Source organism: Physella acuta, unplaced genomic scaffold, assembly GCF_028476545.2.
Source record: "Physella acuta isolate Inbredline_101_S28 unplaced genomic scaffold, ASM2847654v3 ptg001480l, whole genome shotgun sequence".
Classification (NCBI taxonomy): Eukaryota; Metazoa; Mollusca; class Gastropoda; family Physidae; genus Physella; species Physella acuta.
In genome coordinates, this window is record NW_026732995.1 from 912,815 (window position 1) to 934,129 (window position 21,315).

Consider the following 21,315-nt stretch of genomic DNA (forward strand, 5'->3'; position numbering starts at 1 on the left):
GGCCCTTTTGATCCATGTCGCCTTGCAAATAGAATGCTATACAAACAAGAGCTAAACAATACATTACTCTCAATGAAAACGCACCCAGAATAATGAAAATGCAATCAAAACTTAGTCTAGATAGAACATTGGCCAGGACATCCCGGCCAGTGCGCGCATTGGCAGGCCAATGTACGAAATACGATCTTAGTGCTAAGTTTTTCGGGCTTTGGCCAAGAGAGCCGGCCAATGCGCGGATTGGCTGGCCAATCCGCGCTTTGGCCGCACTTCGGGCTTTGACCGTAACATATACATATATATATATATATATATATATATATATATATATATATATATATATATATATATATATATATATATAAACAAACGTTGTAGTTGTCCAAGGAAAACGCAGTGATTTCGAGTTTAACAATCGCCTATCAAATGTGACATTTTGCTGACACAAACGTCATTTCAGTGGAAAGCCGACCGAGCTGTCGTCCAAACGTCACATTCAGAATGAAGTCATTCTTTTTTTTTTTATTTGCTGTGATGATGTTTTATTTTTATTTATTTAGAACTGATAAAACTTTTAATTGAACAAGAAAAATAAACTAAGTAGGTGTACCGGGTTACCGTGTAGTGTACATTATTTACATGGGTTAGCGTGTTACCATGTAGGAAATTAAGAGTAGGTTAATGAGTTACCGCGTAAGGAATGTAAAGTTGATTTGTAGGTTACAACTTATTGAATGTAAAATAGGTCAGTGTGTTACCACGTAGGGAATGTAAAATAGATCAGTGTGTCACCATGTGGGGAATGTAAAATAGATCAGTGTGTCACCATGTGGGGAATGTAAAGTAGGCAATTGATTTAACATATACGGAATGTAAAGAAGGTCTGCGTGTTACCTAGTAGAGTATTGTAAAGTAGATTGCGAAAATTTAGCAAAAGGTCGAACTGATTAGCATAACTAGAGGACCACAGCGAACAACTGGAGTTTAAAATTACAATGAATAAGAGCTTCAAAAATGACTTCTTGTTTAGAGATGTGGCCTAGACTTTGTTAAAACAAACCTAGTGGGATTGAGGTCCATGTCTTAACACAGACCTAGTGAACTCACCATGTTTAAGTTAAATTTCATTCAACAAGTTTATTTCGCTGTAGATTAGTGTAATCATTACTTGACAGATTTCATCAGACAATAAAGAGATTCACGTCAAATAAACATGGCTTAACGCCAGCTAAACACAGCTTAAACACAGCTTAACTTAATGCCAATTTCTTGCATCCAGTTAATCTTCATTTACAGTTTGGGGCCACGAACTAGTTTTATTTTTTTATTCATTATCTCAAGAGCCCAAGTCAAGAAAACACAGCCCCTAACAGTCGAAATCTACAATCATTTAGGTGGTTAGGTAAGCTGTCTTTTAGATTTAAACTTGTTTTGTTAAAGAGTACTAACAAAATATAGAAATAAAATGTGCAAATTTTAAAACTAAAACTTTATTTTTTTACACTTTACTCAGTAAAATAGACTTGTGAATTTTTTTTAATAAACGTAAAACATATTCTGATTATCGCGTAGATGATGATACAACTACGTAATTTCTGTAGGATAAACTACAAGTTATACTTTTAAAAACTAAAATTGTATTTAAAATATTGTTTTAAAACTGACAATAATTCTCATGGAATTTGATTTATGTGATTATGCCGGGAAGAAAGAGTTTATGGCCAACAACCCCTATAGTAAAATAGTATTAGACATACAGGCAAATTGCCAAATTGTGGAGGTTTACTCCTTAAAGCACCATGGCTACATGATACATGGGGGAACGAAATTTTAATTTTATAAGAAGTACCCCATCAAAAAACAGCACTTAGGAATGTTAAGAAGTGCTTGATCTGACTGGCGCAAAAGTTAAGCTCATGCGGTCATTTGTAATGTCCGTCTTCCTGTACGGATACGAAGTATGGACCCTCCTGAGACGGACCGAGGAAATGAGATGGTTACGCCTATTCGGTGCACCTCCAAAACGGCCCGGGACAAAACGGCCCGGGACAAATCGGCCCCGTCAAAACGACCCCGTTAATATGACCCCGTCAAAACGAACCCCGACAAAACGACCCCATCAAAATAGCTCCGTCAAAAGGGCCCCGACTTATTGGCTCCCGTCAAATGAGCTCCAGTCACAATGACTCGCCACAAATAGACTCCCGACAAACATTGGCTCCCGACAAATAGGCTCCCGACATATTGGCACCCGACATAAGGACCCACGACATATTGGCTTCCGACAAAATGACTCCCGACATATTGGCTCCTGTCAAATTAATCGAATTACCACTATTGGCATAAAAGTAACCATTGTGTCATACCTCCATTCCCACTACAACCTCTATTAAATGGCTGCATGAAATTGTTTTTCATAAACCAACATCAATTCACAAACAAATCTAGCCCTTAACAGCTAAATTTCACGAATTCTAAAATTGTGATAATGTTTAATTTTCAACAGAAAAGATCTGTGTATGATATAAAATGATGTTTACAGGATAACGACATTTTGTTTTGATAACCTACAAGCATACTGTCGGTAGGAATGTACAGCGTGGACCCCTCTCCCCACACACTTGAGTTGGAACAGCCAAAATCGACTCATTTATGGAAGTCATAGATAGATGACCCTTAAATTAAAACATACTATTTATTATAATAGATAAACTATTATAAAAATAAGGCCTGCCGAACAAGAGATGCATACGTTGTATTACTTAATTAGAGCGCTGGATAAGCTAACTTAAAAGAATATTGATGATGGGGCTCACTGGCAGGTGTCATATTCAATAACATTCAAATTTTACCTGGAGACTTATCTCTACAGAAACTGTATTGTCAGTGGTTCTTTTGTCGGCAGCTAAATTAAAAGGAGCATATTTCTCGTGAGCCAAAATGTCTGGAGCCTATTTGTCGGGAGTCGTAATGACGGGGGCCGTTTTGTGGAGAAACTAAATGGCGGGAGCCTATTTGTCGGGAGTCGTAATGACGGGGGCCGTGTTGTCGAAAAACTAAATGACGGGAGCCTATATGTCGGCAGCCTATTTGACGGGGTCGAATTGACAGGATCGTATTGACGGGGTCGTATTGAAGTTTTGTCATTGGCCGTTTTGACGCCGCACGGCCTATTCATTAGTATCTTATACAGAGATCACATATCAAATGAAGAAGTCCGTAAAGGATAGCAAAATCGATTGGTCCTTTTAAGAACCTGATAAAAATCGATTGGTCCTTTTAAGAACCTGATAAATATAGTAAAGCAAAGAAACTGAGCTGGTATGAGCATGATACACGAACCAATGGCTTGTCAAAAACATTACGCTGCCAGAATGGAGAAGGACGGCAAAGACTACATCGGGTGATAGACGGCAAGAGGTGGACTCGGCTGCAGGTCGGAAGTTAATTAGAGCAGCAGAAGACAGAGAAAAATTGTAGAAAATTATGAGAAAATTATTTGTGGTGCCCCAACCAGCTTAGGGGTGAAGTGACGATTAAGTGATTGATTATGGGTTTAGCTAAGATTCAATTAAGTGCAGATTATCTTCCATTTTATTTTGGGCTATAGCTAAAACGATTGAGTGATTGATTATGGGTTTTGTTAAGATTCAATTAAGTGCAGATGACCATCCATTTTATTATGGGCTATAGCTAAAACGATTAAGTGATTGATTATGGCTTTAGTTAAGATTCAATTAAGTGCAGATGATCATCCATTTTATTTTAGGCTATAGCTAAAACGATTAAGTGATTGTTTATGGCTTTAGTTGAGATTCAATTAAGTGCAGATGATCATCCATTTTATTTTAGGCTATAGCTAAAGAGTGACATTACTAACATTGCTGTGTGAGAAGAGAAGAGAGAAACTGGTTTGTGTTGCTACCATTATCCACGTGTATAAACAAAATAAAAGAAAACTCATTACAACATGTTGTTATTGTTTCTCTGTATAATCGCTGTGGTGTTATTGTTTCTCTCCTTATCTCTAGCGCATTTTCTACATACGTATGGACGAGTTATTGTTAATCACTTACTGTTTGTATCACATATTTCTTAAGCTGTTATTGTTGCTATAACATATTAGTAAAGATGTTACTGTTGCCATATATGATTGTTGAGGTGTCACAGTTATCATTTCAGAGCTTGTGACGAGCAGCAACATGTTGGCGTTAGAACTCACGTTGATGGGTTTCTTGTTGAACCTGATGTCTGTAAACTGCAACGTCGATGTAAGTCATTTTACATGTATAGATAAAAAATCTATTCATCTTACTTCATCATTGTCTGTTCAGCTTAAATATATATATATATATATATATATATATATATATATATATATATATATATATATATATATATATATATATATATATATATACGGGTTGGTAGGCGGGTAAGTGGGTGATTTGGTGGGTAGGTAGTTTGTTCGGTGGGTGCGTGGGTAGATGTGTGGGTGGATAGTTAGTTAAGGTTGGTGGGTGTTTGTGTAGATGACATAGATGTTGCACATTTCCATTTTGCTAGCTTGATAACCGTGTTACAAAACTCGAACTTTCAAACTGGTTTGGCGCAAGGTTGGTTCATTGATCCAATTGAGCCCTATATTAAATAGTTAATTAGATTAATAATTTAGGCGCCATAGGAGTAGGTCTGAGTCAAAGCCTGATGTTATACTAAAACTTCATCTCTTTGTTTCCTTATAAAAAGGTTATGGAAGGTTTTTGAGGGTCTTTTTCTGAAAATGTTTACCGGCGGACGAATGCAAGATGATATCAACAACCATAGCTCTTCTGTTTTATAGGCTACATGCTGCCCATTATGCTGTTCAGTACATGCTTTGGTTGGGTGACGCTAACCTTGTCATGTTAAAATAAATAGCATGTAATTGAGTTAGTTTGAATTGAGTTTTCATACAAGCCCAACGCACTTGTAACAACAGTAATATTGTTGATAGGATGATACTGTTGTTATTGTGGGTTCGTTCATCCAAGAATACGAGCAACAGTGCTTTGTAACTTCAAACTTTATTTACATGGATCCATAAGAAATAATAATAATATTCCATAGTAGAAGAATGACTATTACATTATAGTCTAGAACAAACTGACGTGGTGACATTTTACATCTTACTACAAAGTCACAGACAAGCACACTGTGAGGGCGTCTGAATCTCAAAGAAAGCACAACACGATTGAGGCTATTACAGTATTCTTTATTTCTCTATCTCCCGTCCTCCAGTCCCAACATCAACCTCCTTGCTTCCCCACTCAACCTTCAACTGTCCTCCGCATTCATCCCTACACGCCACTGTCACCCGACCAGTCGCTTCCCTTGTACCCTCGTTCACTCCGTACAACAACATACACGTCAACACACCCGGCCTCGCGTCTCACTACATGATACATACACACACGCAGTGACCCGTTCCACGTATTCACCTTTCATACACATTACATCATCACACACACTTTGTTTACCTTGCGCTCCACCTTTTATACATTACATTCTCTCCCCTAACGTCAATGAGCGATCTCACTAAAGCATGGAAAAATACATGACGAGTCGCTCAGACAGTCCTTCCGTTGGCCAGGTACTCTACATTCATGCAACTTCATGTAAAACACAATATAATAAACATACCCAACAATACAGTCTGTGACAGCACTAATTAAGGCTGTCGCAAGAGATGTAAAAAATGTCAATGAATTTTCATTTTTCTGTGTGCGCATTTTTTCTGTTTGCGCTATTTTATGCGTATGCTTTTTTGGGCTTCTTTCTGGTCACCTTTTTTTTTTCTAGGGTACCGACAAACTTATTGTTTTGATTTTCTTTGCCGGTTAATCACTTAAGCAAAAATAATCATTAAAAAAGTTTTTAAAAACCCACGTTTTCTGATTGAACTAAAAAGTAGAAAATAAATACTATACATCACAATAATGCAAGCGATCACTCTACTATAAGCGATGAAAAACGTGGGGCGCCGAAGTAAAAGTTATATTACTATTGATTAGATAATACTATTGACTTTTATTAGGGAGCTTGTAGAAAGTCAACAGTATTAGAAACTGTAAGAAAATCACGGCGCCCCACGTTTTTCATCGCTTATAGTAGAGTGATCGCTTGCATTATTGTGATGTATAGTATTTATTTTCTACTTTTTAGTTCAATCAGAAAACGTGGGTTTTTAAAAACTTTTTTAATGATTATTATTTTCTACTTTTTAGTCTTTGTCTGTTTGTTTGCATTGAAATCTTGCTATCGATTTTATCTTTTCACTTTTTTTTGGGTAAACGAAGACAACTCGTAAAAAGACAACTCGTAAAAAACGAGAGACCCTTTCTTCTTCGGTCTCAATCGCAAGTGAATGATTGTCAGAGGTTAGTTGATAGCGGTTAGGACGAGGGCTGGTTACTGACTAGAACACATAGATTTGAACCCGTGTCGAGTGGGATAGCAATCGTGTGCCCAACCACTCGACCATATCGTCTCCCCCAAACTGGCCACCAGTGGTAATAGTTACCTCCTGTAAGTTTAAAGTCGGTTCAAACTAAATTATCTGCCCCTAAGCCTGTCGCGACGTGAGATCGTTCGCTTCACTGCGCGCGAGCTACGCGTCGCTCGTTTTTTTTCTAATGGCTCGCAGAGGAGAATTATATATATATATAGATTATATAGCGGTCTAAAATGCTCAATAAAATGTTTTCATTGATCAATTTAGTAATAATAACAATTGAATATTCTATGGTCATCCAAAAGAAAGCTTCCCTGAAAATTTCAGCGCGCTAGCTAACTGGGAAGTGCCAGAAATTTTGATCGCAAGATTTGATTGGAAAGACAAACAGAGAAAGCAAGTTAAAGAAAACGTGGGAAAAACGTGGGTGTTGTCCAAGTCGGCTAAATCGTACCTCCCTGAGGCGGGTCAAGGGTACTGGTGTAATATTTACCCAACTTGTTTACATTTAAGACTCAGTTGACTTTCATACGTGGTCAGTGTGATAAACATTTGATTCACTAATCTGATTCCCTAAGATATTTGAGTACCCTCTTAATAGAGTTAGCTGGCTAGTTTTTGTAACAGAAAAATCGCTAGAAATTTTTTTTTCAAAATTTCAAAATTTTGTTATGGTAAAAAAATATTAAATTTAGCATTAATTTCGATGAAATTACATCATTCCAAATTTTGAAAAAAAAAATATTTCTAGAGTGTTTTCTGTTACAAAAACTAGCTAGCTGACTATTAATGGCAGTAGAAGAAGAATCAATGATTATGTAGCCGATATATGTATGTTAGTTTATGAAATTTTAGAACTCCACGAAACTCTATAATTATATGTCTGCTGGTAAACTATTTTACTTGTCTAAATTAAGGTAAGTAGCTAAACACTCTGGGCTTATACAGAATTGCACTATAAGTAGATTAAATTACTCCCAGACCATGGTGACGAAATATATAAGAAGGGTTTCATCCATGCGTTACCAACCTTATATTCTTAGACGCGTGACCTTGTTTTCTAAAAGTGAGTTATTTAAATGTAAACAATGCATGCGCTTGGATCATAAATATCGTGACACAGGTTTACCCACACTACCGCAAAAAATCCTTGAGTGTTCATTAATCACTCACCGAAATAATGAGTTAGAACACACTTCGATGACCACCATTGTGTCAGGGAGGTAGAAGTGCGCTCTCAGGAGCCCCCCCCCCCCCCCGATTTCACTACCGCATAGGCGCAGCATACGGCCCTTGGCTCCTTAAAACTAACAGAGTGCCAAATAGCATCCTGATGCAGATTTCGTCATTCGCTAAATTTACACAAATGAAAAGGATTTTTTCTTTAACACGTACAATAAACCGGGAGCGATCTCCCCTAAACTTTCTCGAATATTCTTTTATTAAAAAAAAAGGGGATGGGAACTCGGGATATAGACATGATTTTTAATCCATTTTAAATACTTAAAGTTTTTAAAATAGAATAAAATCTCGTAGAAAAAAGAATTGCACACCAAGCGAACGCCAAATAAAACGTGCATAATAGTGCGGAATATTATTAGTCCTTTATAAATTTACATTAGTTTTTTGAGAAATCGGAAATAGCGTAAATTAGTGATTTCAATCAACTGAAATTACTCAAAATTTGACAGAAGGTAGAAAATTAGATCTTTGACTTACATGTGAAATTTCATTTATCTGTTTGAAATAGTACTCAAGTTATAGGCTTTTAAAAAATTCAAAGTAGAAAAAGTACCACTTCCGGTTATTGGAAATCGCTCAAAAGCTGATCAGGATCTACGATTTTGATAAAATACTTATATATGAAATTTCATCAAACTAGCTCTACCGGTACTCAAGTTATCGTGTTTACACACAGACACACACACACACACACACACACAGACAACGGTCAGAATTGCAAAGTCCAGTTTTTACGACTCGATAACGCATAAAACGCCAAAATGTTTATATATTTGTATTTATAATTTTTGCCTGATTAAAATAAGTCCTCTATACTCCGGATGCGATGAAGGACTGAGGAGTAAAACGGTGAAAACTGTCAAAATTTTATGTTATTTTTGTGCACGATTACAACACTTTCTCTATACTTCGTATATACGAGAAAGTAAAAATTATTTGCCGTGTTTTACAGACCAGTGTGACTGATGCAATATGTTAGCATTACTAATGGTCTATTATTAGATGCTCGATCTCAATTTCTGATTGGATTGTCTAAAAATAGATGCTAATTGCATCATTCGCAAAGTGACGAAACTGCTTGGATTTTTTTACAGACAAAAAGAAACATCCCAGTTAATAATCTAACCTTGATTAATTTTTCTGATTATTAAAATAAAACGTATTACATGGCCCTCAGCGACCCATGTGACAGAAACAGTAATTTTTTTTTTGCCGCAAAATCGCACCCTACCAGGGCGCCGGAGGACACGCCTGATTCAATTTAGTGAGTGTTTGTAACGCCCTATCCTATCCATTGTATATCACACTGTTTAGACCGAACTTAGTCGCCATAGCGCTCACGGGAAAGACCAGGGCGCCAAATCGCATCCTATCAGGGGGAAGCAATGCAAAATTAAAAATAAAATTCTCATGGCTATCGGATTAACGGTGTCAAACTAAAATCGACTTTGATTTTTATATACCGTACATAGAAAAAAAATCGCGCCCTGCCGAGGAGCCACCCCTGCAAATTCGAAATATTCCTCCCAAGGAATATTCTCAACAGCTTCCGAAAGTTTCATGGCGATGTGATGAGAGGTGTAGTAATGCATTAAAGACAGACACACAGACATAAATTGCTTTATATATATATATATATATATATATATATATATATATATATATATATATATATATATATATATATATATATATATATATATATATAACATTTCCCTAGAGACTGGATGGCAGTTTCAGTTCATGCATCCGGTGACGCCAAATGAAGCCAACCACTTTGTATAATTAGAAACACGTGCTTGATCTTGAACTAAAAAGCATGAACATAAATATGGACGTAAACAAATGTAAACATAAAAATGCCCCATACAATCATGTTTCCTCTAACATAAATTTTTATTTATTTTTCCAGTTGATGCTATCATACTCTGAGAAAATTAAGTACCCGATAGATGACCAGAAGACCATTATTGTTGAAGGCTTCGTTCCTCAGACTTCCCAAAGGTAAGCAAAATATTTAATATCTAAAAACTGATAAAGTTACTCAGTAGCAACGAGGACTGGTTTATATAATCATTTGTGTTCAGCGATTTCAAGAATTATTGTTTTTATTTCAATTTCTTTTCGCCTTTTACTTAAAAGAGGTGGTGAAAAAAAGCTTTTTGGAACGGTATGTAAAATCAACAACAGCCCGGCAGTATATAGTACTTTACATGACAGGGCATATAGTACTTTACATGACAGGGCATATAGTACTTTAAATAACAGGGCAGCAATCCGGAGCCCAAATTTTAAGAAGGCCCCAAAATTTTCTTTCTTAAAAGGAGAATAAATCTATTTTACTAACGACCTCTAGTAATAACAGACAAAAGCTAGTTGTAATTACATGCTTGTTTAAATTATCAAAGAAAAGTCACCTATAAAAATAACCCAAATGAAACCCCCGAAGAAAGTCTACCGCCCCGCCCGCCCCCCCCCCCCCCCCCAACGAAATTGAATTTATATAGAAAATATATACTTTTACTAGTGTCCGCCCCCTCCCCAAACCCGGAAAAATGTTGACCGCCCCCCCCCCCCCCGCCCGAAAATATCAAGTGCCCCCCCCCCCCCCCCCCCCCCCGGAGAAAAAAGTCTGGAAGAAACACTGACTGTCATACTCCTACGTGTTAACATCAGCTGTTATCGATTCCTTCTCACTTTTCCTTAGAAAATACTGAGTGTATTTCGGACATGTAATGGGGTCAACTTATAAGAAAAAACTTCAAAGTAATAAACAGCTAAACGTGATAGGCGTTGATGGGTTAAGCCCAGAGTTCTTAAAATTGTGTCTTTTCAACCATAGAAAATTCGACTCTTCCTTTGACTTTTTTACACTATTTCAATAAATGTTTTAATTTTTAAATTACAAAAAAAAATATTTTAAATTTATTTTTAAAAATTCAGGTTTCACGGATAAAAATTTGATTTAAATCATGAAAACAGCGCCGTAAGAAACAAAATGTAATATATACTGTGTTAAAATCAGATGTCGTTACTTCATGTCAGACATTTTTATTCAAAATACAAAATGTAGATAAGTTGATTCTGCAGCTTTATAAAACAAAATTCTTTTGAAAACAAAACGTATTCAATAATAATATTCGCATTTTTTATAATATAAAATTAATTATTATAATTATTATATAATGTGAAATCTAAGAAGGTTTCTAAAATTCCAACACAGATTTAAGATTCGAGAGTGTCAAGCACGCAATATTAAGTGCCTCAACTTATTAATAATTCTTTACAGAATCTGTGGCCTCGTATGCTCCCGCTTCATTTTGCTATTACACTATAAACAAAGTTTGTAAATGTTTCTTACTCATGCTTGAGAAAATGTGTTTATTTTTTTTTTTTTTTTATTTTGCAGCTTTTTGCTGAGCCTCGCTGACAAAGAGGAATATTCACGGAGTATAGATATACCTCTACAAGTTCAAGTTGACTTTAACCAAAAGTGGCTGGAGTTAACCTACAAAAAGGACGGACATTGGCCAGATGATAAATATACAGTTGAAAATATTCCATTTACCAAAGGGGAAAAATTTGAGTTCAAGATAGCTCTATTGCATGATTTTTTCGAAGTAAGTACATTTTTTATTTGCTAAAAAATATTAATAGTTGTGTATTAATTACTATTTAAAACTTTTAAATTCCTGGGTTCAAATTTATTTTTAGCTGTCCGTCAACGAAGTGTTTTTTAGAGATTTTAAGCTCCAGATGTCCAAGGATCTAATCCACTACATACATGTTGATGGTAATGTTGACATCAGCAGGATTTTCCACTCGGTTCGTTGTGTTTGTCTATAAGTGTATATATGCTTTATGTTTGCGTGAGAGTGGAGTTATTAGAGAAACATTGCTATCTGTTAAATATATATGTTTTAGTTATAGAAACATTAATATAAAAATTCTTTAACAATATAGCGTCACTGAACAATTGAAAAATTACGGCTGTTCCAAAAATATTGTTAAAAAAACATGATAACTGCATACATCTTTACAGCTAATTTAACCTGTTATACGCCTAAAGAAATTATACCAAGGAAATATTTTTTTCAATCAAATGTATACTATATTTTAAAACAAGATTAAATATTATATAGTACAATTTTTATACCATAAACGTAGTGCAATTGTTAATATAATAAACTTTCTCATATCTTATTGTAATGTCGTCTGAATGTTAATAAATATGAACTAACATAATTTTTATTGCTTTCAACAATTTTAGTATCGCTCCCCGGTAAGCTGAACAAAACCTTTTTTTTACTAAAAGAGGAATTGAACTCTGATTATATATATATATATATATATATATATATATATATATATATATATATATATATATATATATATATATATATATATATATATTTGTAGTGCGTTATAAATGCTGAAAAAAAATTAATTTGTAATGCATACATGTAAAAATTAAATAATGTGAATTTTACGGTTAAACGTGAATTTGAAAATATTATAATGAGCAAAAACGAAACAGTAACTTCTTATTTAATAGCCAAATGTGGTTCAACTTGAGTTGGAATCTGCTGAAGAACAGATCATCGTCAATGGATTCCCAACCAAAAACACAGAAAGGTAAATACGTTTTTTTCCTCAGAATTCGCTTTCATATAGGCAATATTACAATTTTTTAGGACAAATTTATAAATTCCTTTAGGAAATTTATAAATAATGTTCTCTTAATTTAATGTGATGGTAATTATTAAAAAAGATGAAATAATTAGCCCGTTGAGGGAAAACTAAAATGAGCACTATGCTGACAAACCTAAACCTATACATTAGCTGAAACATCAACCTTATTCTCAACTCTAACCTTAACCTTTTACCAGAACGGAACATGAGCTTTGACTGGAGTTATAATAGAAACCGGACGTTTTTTTTTACAGAAACCAGAAGTTAACTTGAGCAAAGAGAAAGATAGAGGCAGCAACGCTAATTGATTATAATATATATACATTCGATTTCATTTAAAATGTACGCTATATGCTTTCTTTTCAACATTTCATTTTCCCCGTGACTTGCATAGGCTCTAAAGTCTATAAAAATTGTTTTTCAAAGATTGGGTGAGGATTTAAACTAACAAAAATTAATTAATGCGAATGCTTTAAACAGATATTTTGTTCATTGTTCTGTGTGTTCTGTTCATTGAGAGAAGGTTTTGGAATTGTTCTAATGAATTGGATGGGGTTCTATAAATTATAATCCTACGTTATTTAAGGAAGAGTGGTGATTCAAAAAAGGACATATATTTTTATTAAAGTATGTGCACAAATAATTTTAGTTCTATATAAATATCTTCACAATTCTGTATTGTTGTTTGTTTTTTTTTCTCCGATGCTGAAATTTTTTTTTTAGTTTTGTAAACTTTAATACAAATACTTTAACAAGAGAATATTTTTAGTTTAATACAAGTATCTTCACAATTCTGTGTAGCTGATTTTTTTTTTCATTCCCGAATACTGAAACTGTTTTTTAGTTTTGTATTTTTTAATTAATTATACTTTAACTAGGGAAAATTATTTCAAACCAGACGCATAAGTACGATGCAAAAGGTATCTTTTTTTTTAAATGCAAAGACATTCATAATTATTGTTTCTTAAAAATCGAATTTGATTATTCTGAAAACAGGTTCACAATTTTCCTGGCCTATGGTTCTGGCTTGAACCCACAAAACTCAACTGTTGACAGCTTGCGTGATGTAACCCTTGATTTCGATGTCCGATTTACTGGTTACGCGCATGGGAATGCTGTTGTCATAAACCACAAGACTAATAATGAATGGGACAAAGAAGAAGTGTACCCTAATCACAAATTTGAAGCCGACATTCCATTTCAGCTGGTGATTACATTACTGCCAGGGCAAATTGAGGTCAGTATCTAATATATATATATAAGCATATGTGCGTATTTCTCTTTCTCTCTCTCTCTCTCTCTATTTGTCTCTCTGTCTCCCTCTCTCTCATTCTCTCTCTCTCTCTCTCTCTTTCTCTATCCGTCACATATTTTCAGAGGCTATGAGATCAATATCTTCAGCAATGTAAGGCGGATTTAAAGATACTGACTTATGTTGAAAATAATGTTGGATGCATTAAATGTATAAACTAAATTGTATTGAAATAAGGAAAATAAAAATAAAGGCATATTCTAATGTAGAAACTCATATTTAATTAAGCAACCGGAGAAGTGTTTATAGTTGTGGCAGGAACGCTCTAGAGAACATATTAATAGCACAAAACAATCATTGGCAAAGTAAGAAATAGGCCTACATCAAAATGAAACAATGTTAATAAAAAGTACACAACACTAATCGCGTTTCATTGATTATAGGATTAAAAATAGAATTAAAAATCGAATGTCGAAAACGATACACAATACTAATGACGTCATCTTTAATAAGATTCGCTTTCCTCATCTTCAAATTTTAGAATTTAAAGAAATGATTTATTTTATTGAAATAAGATTTGGATCTATAGATCTACTAATAAAACGTACGCTAAAATACCGCTAAATAGCCTGTTTTTAAAGGAATCATTTTAGTCACTTAATCACTTTATATGGTGCTGAGACTAATAATGTATATATAATTTTGTTTTAGTTTTTCTAATAGGTATTGGTAGCCTATGTAATATAAAGTATGTCGCATTTCTACCTATTTAGTTATTACTTTGCTTTGACACTAATATCGTTTAACATGCAGAAAAGCATAAAGCGTTTTGACCAATACCTATTTTGTAAAATATATTTCTCAAATAAGTATAAAATTTCAAATACTGGCCTATATTTCGCGTGTTATCGTTACCTTTCAGGTTTAAATATTTTTTCGTTGTTATTATTTAAAGGGAATTATTTTTGTCACACTTTACGCAATTTCTTATATTCAGATCGACCACAGAGGTGTACACAAGTACACTTACAAGCACAAAATCGAGCAGCTCAATTACTTTGGTTATGGTGGAAATGTTCATGTCAGCGAAATCCTTACCACATAGAAATCAGGAAATCATTTACCAAAGAGGTTATTGATTTAGTAGTTGCTCTGATAATAATAAGGAAATGTACCTTTCAAATCCACTTCTAAAAATAAGCAATTTAGTTTTTAAATATTTAACTCTTGAAAACCATTTTTTAATTACAGCCTCAAAAATTTGTTGTCTTTGAATTAAATTTTCATTTGTTTTTATTTTATTTAAAGATTGAACATTATATTATACTTGGTGACTAATAAATAAAATGTGCAAATTAATTTCTTTTTTCAAATATTTTTGTGTGTTGCCATTTGTTCATCAAAAAAGAAAAATCTGCAATCGGAAAACTGCACAAACAGAAATGGACAAAGGCTATGGAAGCAATATATTGTGATGCATAAAAACGTTTTGATAACAACCTTTTGTGAAGTAGTGCACTTAAAAGGAGATATAAATGATTTTCTTTAAATACATGATAATGAACTATTATTTAAATAAATAAAAATAAAAAGAATTGGTCGCTATTGAATACCTTGACTGGTTTTCAAGAAGCGACTCACGCTTTTCTTTTTCTAATTCAATAATATAATAATATAATAATTTTATTTCGGAGAAACTAGTACCTAGAAAGCACAAAAAATGATGTTATTTGCATTGTCATCGGGTTTTGACCTACGTGCCAAGTTTAAGAGAAATCGGTCGGTTAGTAGTGGTCGAAATTTCACTCGTAAGTTTCGATCGATGACGAAACACGACAAAAGCACGAGGAAGCAATTTAAATAAAAGCCTGTAAAAAGCAGGCTGAAACTGGAATTAATGTGTTTTATAGCGTATAATGTGTGGACATGCGATACTTAACTGTGTATGGGAAATCCCGCCCAACATTACAACGAAGAACGAAGAAATAGAAGAAATAACCCAGCTACTTACATTTACACCTGACTTACTTTGGATAACTTCCCTTTTATAATAAAGATGGACTGCGTAAGTCAAAATTGTTACAGATATTAACTAAATGTATGATTTTACGCGCCATTTTACCAAGTATGTGAAAAAAATATTTTTCGATGAGCGTTCAATCGGTATGGTCTCAAAGTGTTAAACTGTTTTTGTTTTATATTTAATAGGTTTATGATAAACACATATTTTCTAACACCACATGGTCGACACGTCTAATCACCATCGGACAATTCAAGAGTATCCTTCAAGATGAGCCCGCCCCTGCAACCGGTGGTCTCAAGCTGGCAGTAACAGCCCCTCTTGTCCAGCCCTCGAGACGCCACTCACGTCTGGTGTAGCCGCCAGCTCAAGTGTGTATCGGTCTCCTCCACAGGCTCAACTGCTCCCGCCACCATCGCGTCTGCTTCCACTTGGGGTTGCCGGCTTGGCCTACCTGGCTGGTGTGGCGAGATGTGGGGGAACCGCGGAACTTTGGACTCTGGAAATGTCAGGGAGAAGATGTCTCACACGTTTAGTTCTCTGACGCTTGACCCTCACGTTACAGGTTCAACACGAGACATCGTATGGGTGTGTCCTTAAGGGTGAGGTGGGGGGGGGGAGGGGGCTTATTAATATATATATATATATATATATATATATATATATATATATATATATATATATATATATATATATATATATGTGTGTGTGTATATGTGTGTATGTATGTATGTATGTATGTATGTAAATATATCGGACTATAATAATAAAGTCATGTTATATATTTACACACGCATATGTATACATATATATATATATATATATATATATATATATATATATATATATATATATATATATATATATATATATATATACATATATATATATATATATACGCATATATATATATATATATATATATATACGCATATCTATATATACATATATATACGCATATCTATATATACATATATATACGCATATCTATACATATATACGAATATATATATAAATTTATATATATATGCTTATTATGTTCTTTAATTACCAAAAATATAAAGCAAATGTTTTGTTTTTTTATCAACTGGATTATTGATGAAGCACCTTGACAAAAATAGGTAGCCTTCGCCTTGGATAAATATCGCACAAAACAAAACAAAAAGAAAGTAAGAGTAGTCATGTTTCCAACTTAACATTCGATCATTTGAACGAAAGGGGAAAAGTGGTAAAGGGGTGGGGCGTACTTTCCCCAAAAACTACTCGTGTGGTTGAGTGACGGGGTGCCGCGGCAGACGGTTAGCTTGAGTACCTCAAGCTGTAAGTTGTTCGCCCTTTATTTAACATATCATAGCAAGACTGCTCTTCCATTAGGACTTAAAGGATAATCTGCAGTTGTTTTTAAAACGTATTTAACGAATGTATGGATTTAGAATTTGAACATTTCACTTTTTATGTGGCATGCTGTGTGGTGAGAGTGTAGATATTTTAAACTGAAGTAGGTCCAGAAAATATAACAATTTAGTCGCATAATGCAGAAGGTTGCGTTAATGTTGACCCAACCAGCCAACGTTAACTTGATGACGCTTGCTACAATTGTGAAATGAACTTGTAGATTAGTCCAACATTGTTGGGTGATATGCTAATACTCAACATGTAAAGTAGTCTAGCTTTACTGGGTAATCTGCTAATATTGATTATGTTGAGTAGTCTAATTTTACTGGGCAATCTGCTAATATTTATTATGTTGAGTAGTCTAACTTTACTGGGCAATCTGCTAATATTCATTACTCAACATAATAGACTACTCGTCTAACTTTACTGGGTAATCTGCTCTTACTCACAATGTAGAAGCGTCTGTTTTCCATTTTAGATTTTTAAAATCGCAGCAAATAAATTGTGTTTATGTTAATTAGGCCATTATTAGACGGCCGAAGTAAACCCTTATAGTTACCGCAATCAGCATGCAACTTCTACCATTAATAAAACGTCCAAATAATTCTTCTTTCCCAGTTATTATTAAGTATCTTTGGATGATTAAACTTTTACAATATAGATTTTTATAAACTTCAGATTTTATTTTTCGAAACATCTTATTTTGATGCATTAAAATATGAGCTAAATTGTATTCATTTAAATAACTTGTACTGCTGAGTTGGTTTATAGCTTTTTACAATAGTGTTTGTATTGGATTTACAGGAACTAGACATGAGCAAATTGCCAGATATTTGTCCGAATCGTAGGCTAAAGACACCACAAAACAACGCTGCCAGGGAAAGGTCACGGGTTAAGACGCTGAGAACAGCTTTTTTGGAATTACAACGATCATTGCCGGTTAGTCTATTCTTTTTTACAAACCCAGGTTAAATTATTTGAAATTATTTGGACATATTTTTGTCTGGTTTGTTGTCTCAGATTAAATTACCCAGTTTGAAATTTAGTGAAGCAAGCTACTAATATATATACATATATATATATATATATATATATATATATATATATATATATATATATATATATATATATATATATATATACATATATATATATATATATATATATATATATATATATTGTTTTTAAATTTATTTATATTTATATATATATATATATATATATATATATATATATATATATATATATATATATATATATATATATATGTATTGTGAAGCTTGTCATTACGCGAATGCTCATCCATTTCTGTGTTACTTGAGTTTGTAGTTTTGAATGCATATCAGTGGTGAGCTGTTACAAATGGAAACTGGTATTTGTATCTGTCCCTCGAGATTCTTGCCTAAAAATTTGGAACAAGTTTCTCCTTCTATAGCGACACAATACTATCAATATGCAAGATTAGTTTAGTTGTAAAAACGTGTAACACGCGTATTATATTGTTAAGGAGGTAATTTTTTGATACATTTCTAAACTAAATTTCATAGTATGTTTTACCCACTTACTGTCAATGTATACATCGTTTCTGTCTTCGTGGGATGAAATAATAAACAATCAAATAGATGTTATGTGAAGCGCCCCTTGACTACCACCCTATAACTTGTACTGTGTGAATGTCTCCACTTGACCAGGCTGTCCCACCCAACACAAAGCTGTACTGTGTAAATTTCTCCACTTGACCAGGCTGTCCCGACCAACACAAAGCTGTACTGTGTGAATGTCTCCACTTGACCAGGCTGTCCCACCCAACACAAAGCTGTACTGTGTGAATGTCTCCACTTGACCAGGCTGTCCCACCAAACACAAAGCTGTCCATGTCTTGTACTGTGTGAATGTCTCCACTTGACCAGGCTGTCCCACCCAACACAAAGCTGTACTGTGTGAATGTCTCCACTTGACCAGGCTGTCCCACCCAACACAAAGCTGTACTGTGTGAATGTCTCCACTTGACCAGGCTGTCCCACCCAACACAAAGCTGTACTGTGTGAATGTCTCCACTTGACCAGGCTGTCCCACCCAACACAAAGCTGTACTGTGTGAATGTCTCCACTTGACCAGGCTGTCCCACCCAACACAAAGCTGTACTGTGTGAATGTCTCCACTTGACCAGGCTGTCCCACCCAACACAAAGCTGTACTGTGTGAATGTCTCCACTTGACCAGGCTGTCCCACCCAACACAAAGCTGTCCATGTCTTGTACTGTGTGAATGTCTCCACTTGACCAGGCTGTCCCACCCAACACAAAGCTGTCCAAGCTTGACATCCTGGTCCTGGCCACAGCCTACATCTACCGTCTGACACAAACACTGCAGTGTCGAGATGACCCCAGGTTCCCGGAAACCAACCCGTCCCCAGCAGACGATGGCGGTCAAGGCTTCTACAAGACCAGTGACGTGGCAGAGTCCTCTAGTTTTAACACAAGTGTGTCGACACCATCAAGGGATTGCAAGGTGAAGGTTAAAGTTCAAGCCAAAAAAAGACTGACCAACTCGTGTGTCGCCTGCAGGGATGTCGAGAGCAAATATTTGTGGGGTGAACCTTGGAGCAGGCGATGCCAGGAAGACACGTACCACCCACAGGTTTCTAATATTTGGGGGCCAGACGTGAGGCGTCCAGTCGTTACCAACACTAGGATCATGCAGTCCAACCGTGGGATATTACATCCGGTCAAGGTAATTTCCTGATTTAAAAACACGTTCTATGGCATCTGGTTTGCAGGGGTCGGCAACCTTTTGCGACGGAAGAGCCAAAAGTTTAAATTTACCACTTTTCACAGTTATTAAAGAGCCACAAACAGTTTTATTTCAATATTATGATATTTGATTAGGTATATATATATATATATATATATATATATATATATATATATATATATATATATATATATATATATATATATATATATATATATATATATATATATATAAACATACACATGTTTCGCACAAAACATATTGAAGTAGTTTAGCAAGCTCTGCTCGAAATTAGAAACTTTACATGGTTATTAGATCTATATCTTTAATTACCGAGTAGGCCTATTGCAGACTAATATTTTTAAGAGTTTTAAAAACAAATTAAAATAATTATTAATATTTGTGCATGGAGCTGAAGAGCCGCATCTTGACATCAAAAGAGCCGCATGCGGCTCGCGAGCCGCAGGTTGCCGACCCCTGGTTTAGGGGGTCGTCCATAAATGACGTCAAACTCGTAGGGAGGAGGGGGGTCCTTAATTTGTTGACGGTGTGTGGTGAGGGGAAGGAGGGGGGGGGTGTTCAGATGGTATGACGTCACACTTTTGCATAATAAAAAAGCAATGTTAGAAAACGAATTTTAGACGTTATTTCACGTTATAGAAAACTGTTTTAATAAATTGCAATAGGAGTTGATTAAAATACGCTATGTTGACAATTCAAACAAGATTTTGGAAAAATATGTTTTAAGAAAATTTCAATTGCAATTTTGAGGGGGGTTGTAGGCTGAGGTGTGCCGTCATTTTAGAAAGGGGTGGCTTTTTGCGATGATGGGTGACGGAGGTAGGGGGAGGTAAAAATCGTCAAAAAAGCATGACGTCATTTATGGATGACCCCTAGGTAATTTCCTTATGTGATTTAACAAGATGTAATAAGACGGAGGACTATTTTCATATGGTAGTTGTTCAGAAACATATAAACAAAGTGACTGTTTTGAAGTATACTTTAATTAGGCTTTTAAAAATTTGATCGATGGTGTTAATCCTGTGTTCCTAACTATATATTTTCCTGATTTGTTTTTTTTTTATCTGATGATAATCTATTGGAATGGATGGCACGGCTTTAAGCATGAAAAACACTAAGAAAGAGCAAATATTTGTTTCAAAACGTCCAGTTATGAAAATAGAACTGTTGTGATTCAAATGGTAGTGGGGGAGGGAGGATGTGTAGTTAATAGAAGAGTAATATTCAGCTTGAAATATGAATTGCTATTTTTAAAGTTTTCCTGCTGTGGTTTATTACCTGACTTGCAATGCTTGATGTTACAGAAATGGCCCATGAGGTCAAGGCTGTATGACAGCATTTTCGGCTGTCCAGGCAAGACTTCACTGCTGACAAGAAGTGTTGGAACAGCCAGTTATGAAAGGCAGACTCAGCATGTGCCAGCTAAAATTGAAAGAGCTTAATATCATTT

At 34.8% G+C, this 21,315-nt stretch overlaps 2 protein-coding genes across 2 annotated transcripts; both read left to right on the forward strand.

Moving 5' to 3' along the window:
- The first annotated feature begins 1,311 nt into the window (after window positions 1-1,311).
- Window positions 1,312-15,035, forward strand: LOC131928294 (uncharacterized). The gene is made up of 8 exons (XM_059284284.1): window positions 1,312-1,399; window positions 4,168-4,268; window positions 9,645-9,736; window positions 11,142-11,352; window positions 11,447-11,557; window positions 12,288-12,367; window positions 13,421-13,661; window positions 14,674-15,035. The coding sequence occupies exons 2-8, from the start codon at window positions 4,200-4,202 to the stop codon at window positions 14,779-14,781; spliced, it is 912 nt and encodes a 303-aa protein (XP_059140267.1). The 5' UTR covers window positions 1,312-1,399; window positions 4,168-4,199; the 3' UTR covers window positions 14,782-15,035.
- Window positions 15,036-17,075: 2,040 nt separating this feature from the next.
- LOC131928253 (uncharacterized) lies at window positions 17,076-21,307 on the forward strand. Its single transcript, XM_059284219.1, has 4 exons — window positions 17,076-17,167; window positions 17,896-18,030; window positions 19,377-19,823; window positions 21,170-21,307. Exons 1-4 carry the CDS (start codon window positions 17,120-17,122, stop codon window positions 21,305-21,307), a joined length of 768 nt encoding a protein of 255 aa, XP_059140202.1. The 5' UTR covers window positions 17,076-17,119.
- The last annotated feature ends 8 nt before the right edge of the window (window positions 21,308-21,315 follow it).

Bases quoted from the DNA above. Each gene is read 5' to 3' on its own strand.
- LOC131928294 (XM_059284284.1), top strand. From the start codon at position 4,200: ATGTTGGCGTTAGAACTCACGTTGATGGGTTTCTTGTTGAACCTGATG. The intron at 9,737-11,141 runs GTAAGCAAAATA...TTTATTTTGCAG, and splicing joins GTTCCTCAGACTTCCCAAAG to CTTTTTGCTGAGCCTCGCTG. The intron at 11,353-11,446 runs GTAAGTACATTT...ATTTATTTTTAG, and splicing joins TATTGCATGATTTTTTCGAA to CTGTCCGTCAACGAAGTGTT.
- LOC131928253 (XM_059284219.1), top strand. From the start codon at position 17,120: ATGGATTTAGAATTTGAACATTTCACTTTTTATGTGGCATGCTGTGTG. The intron at 17,168-17,895 runs GTGAGAGTGTAG...TTGGATTTACAG, and splicing joins TTTATGTGGCATGCTGTGTG to GAACTAGACATGAGCAAATT. The intron at 19,824-21,169 runs GTAATTTCCTGA...TTGATGTTACAG, and splicing joins GGATATTACATCCGGTCAAG to AAATGGCCCATGAGGTCAAG.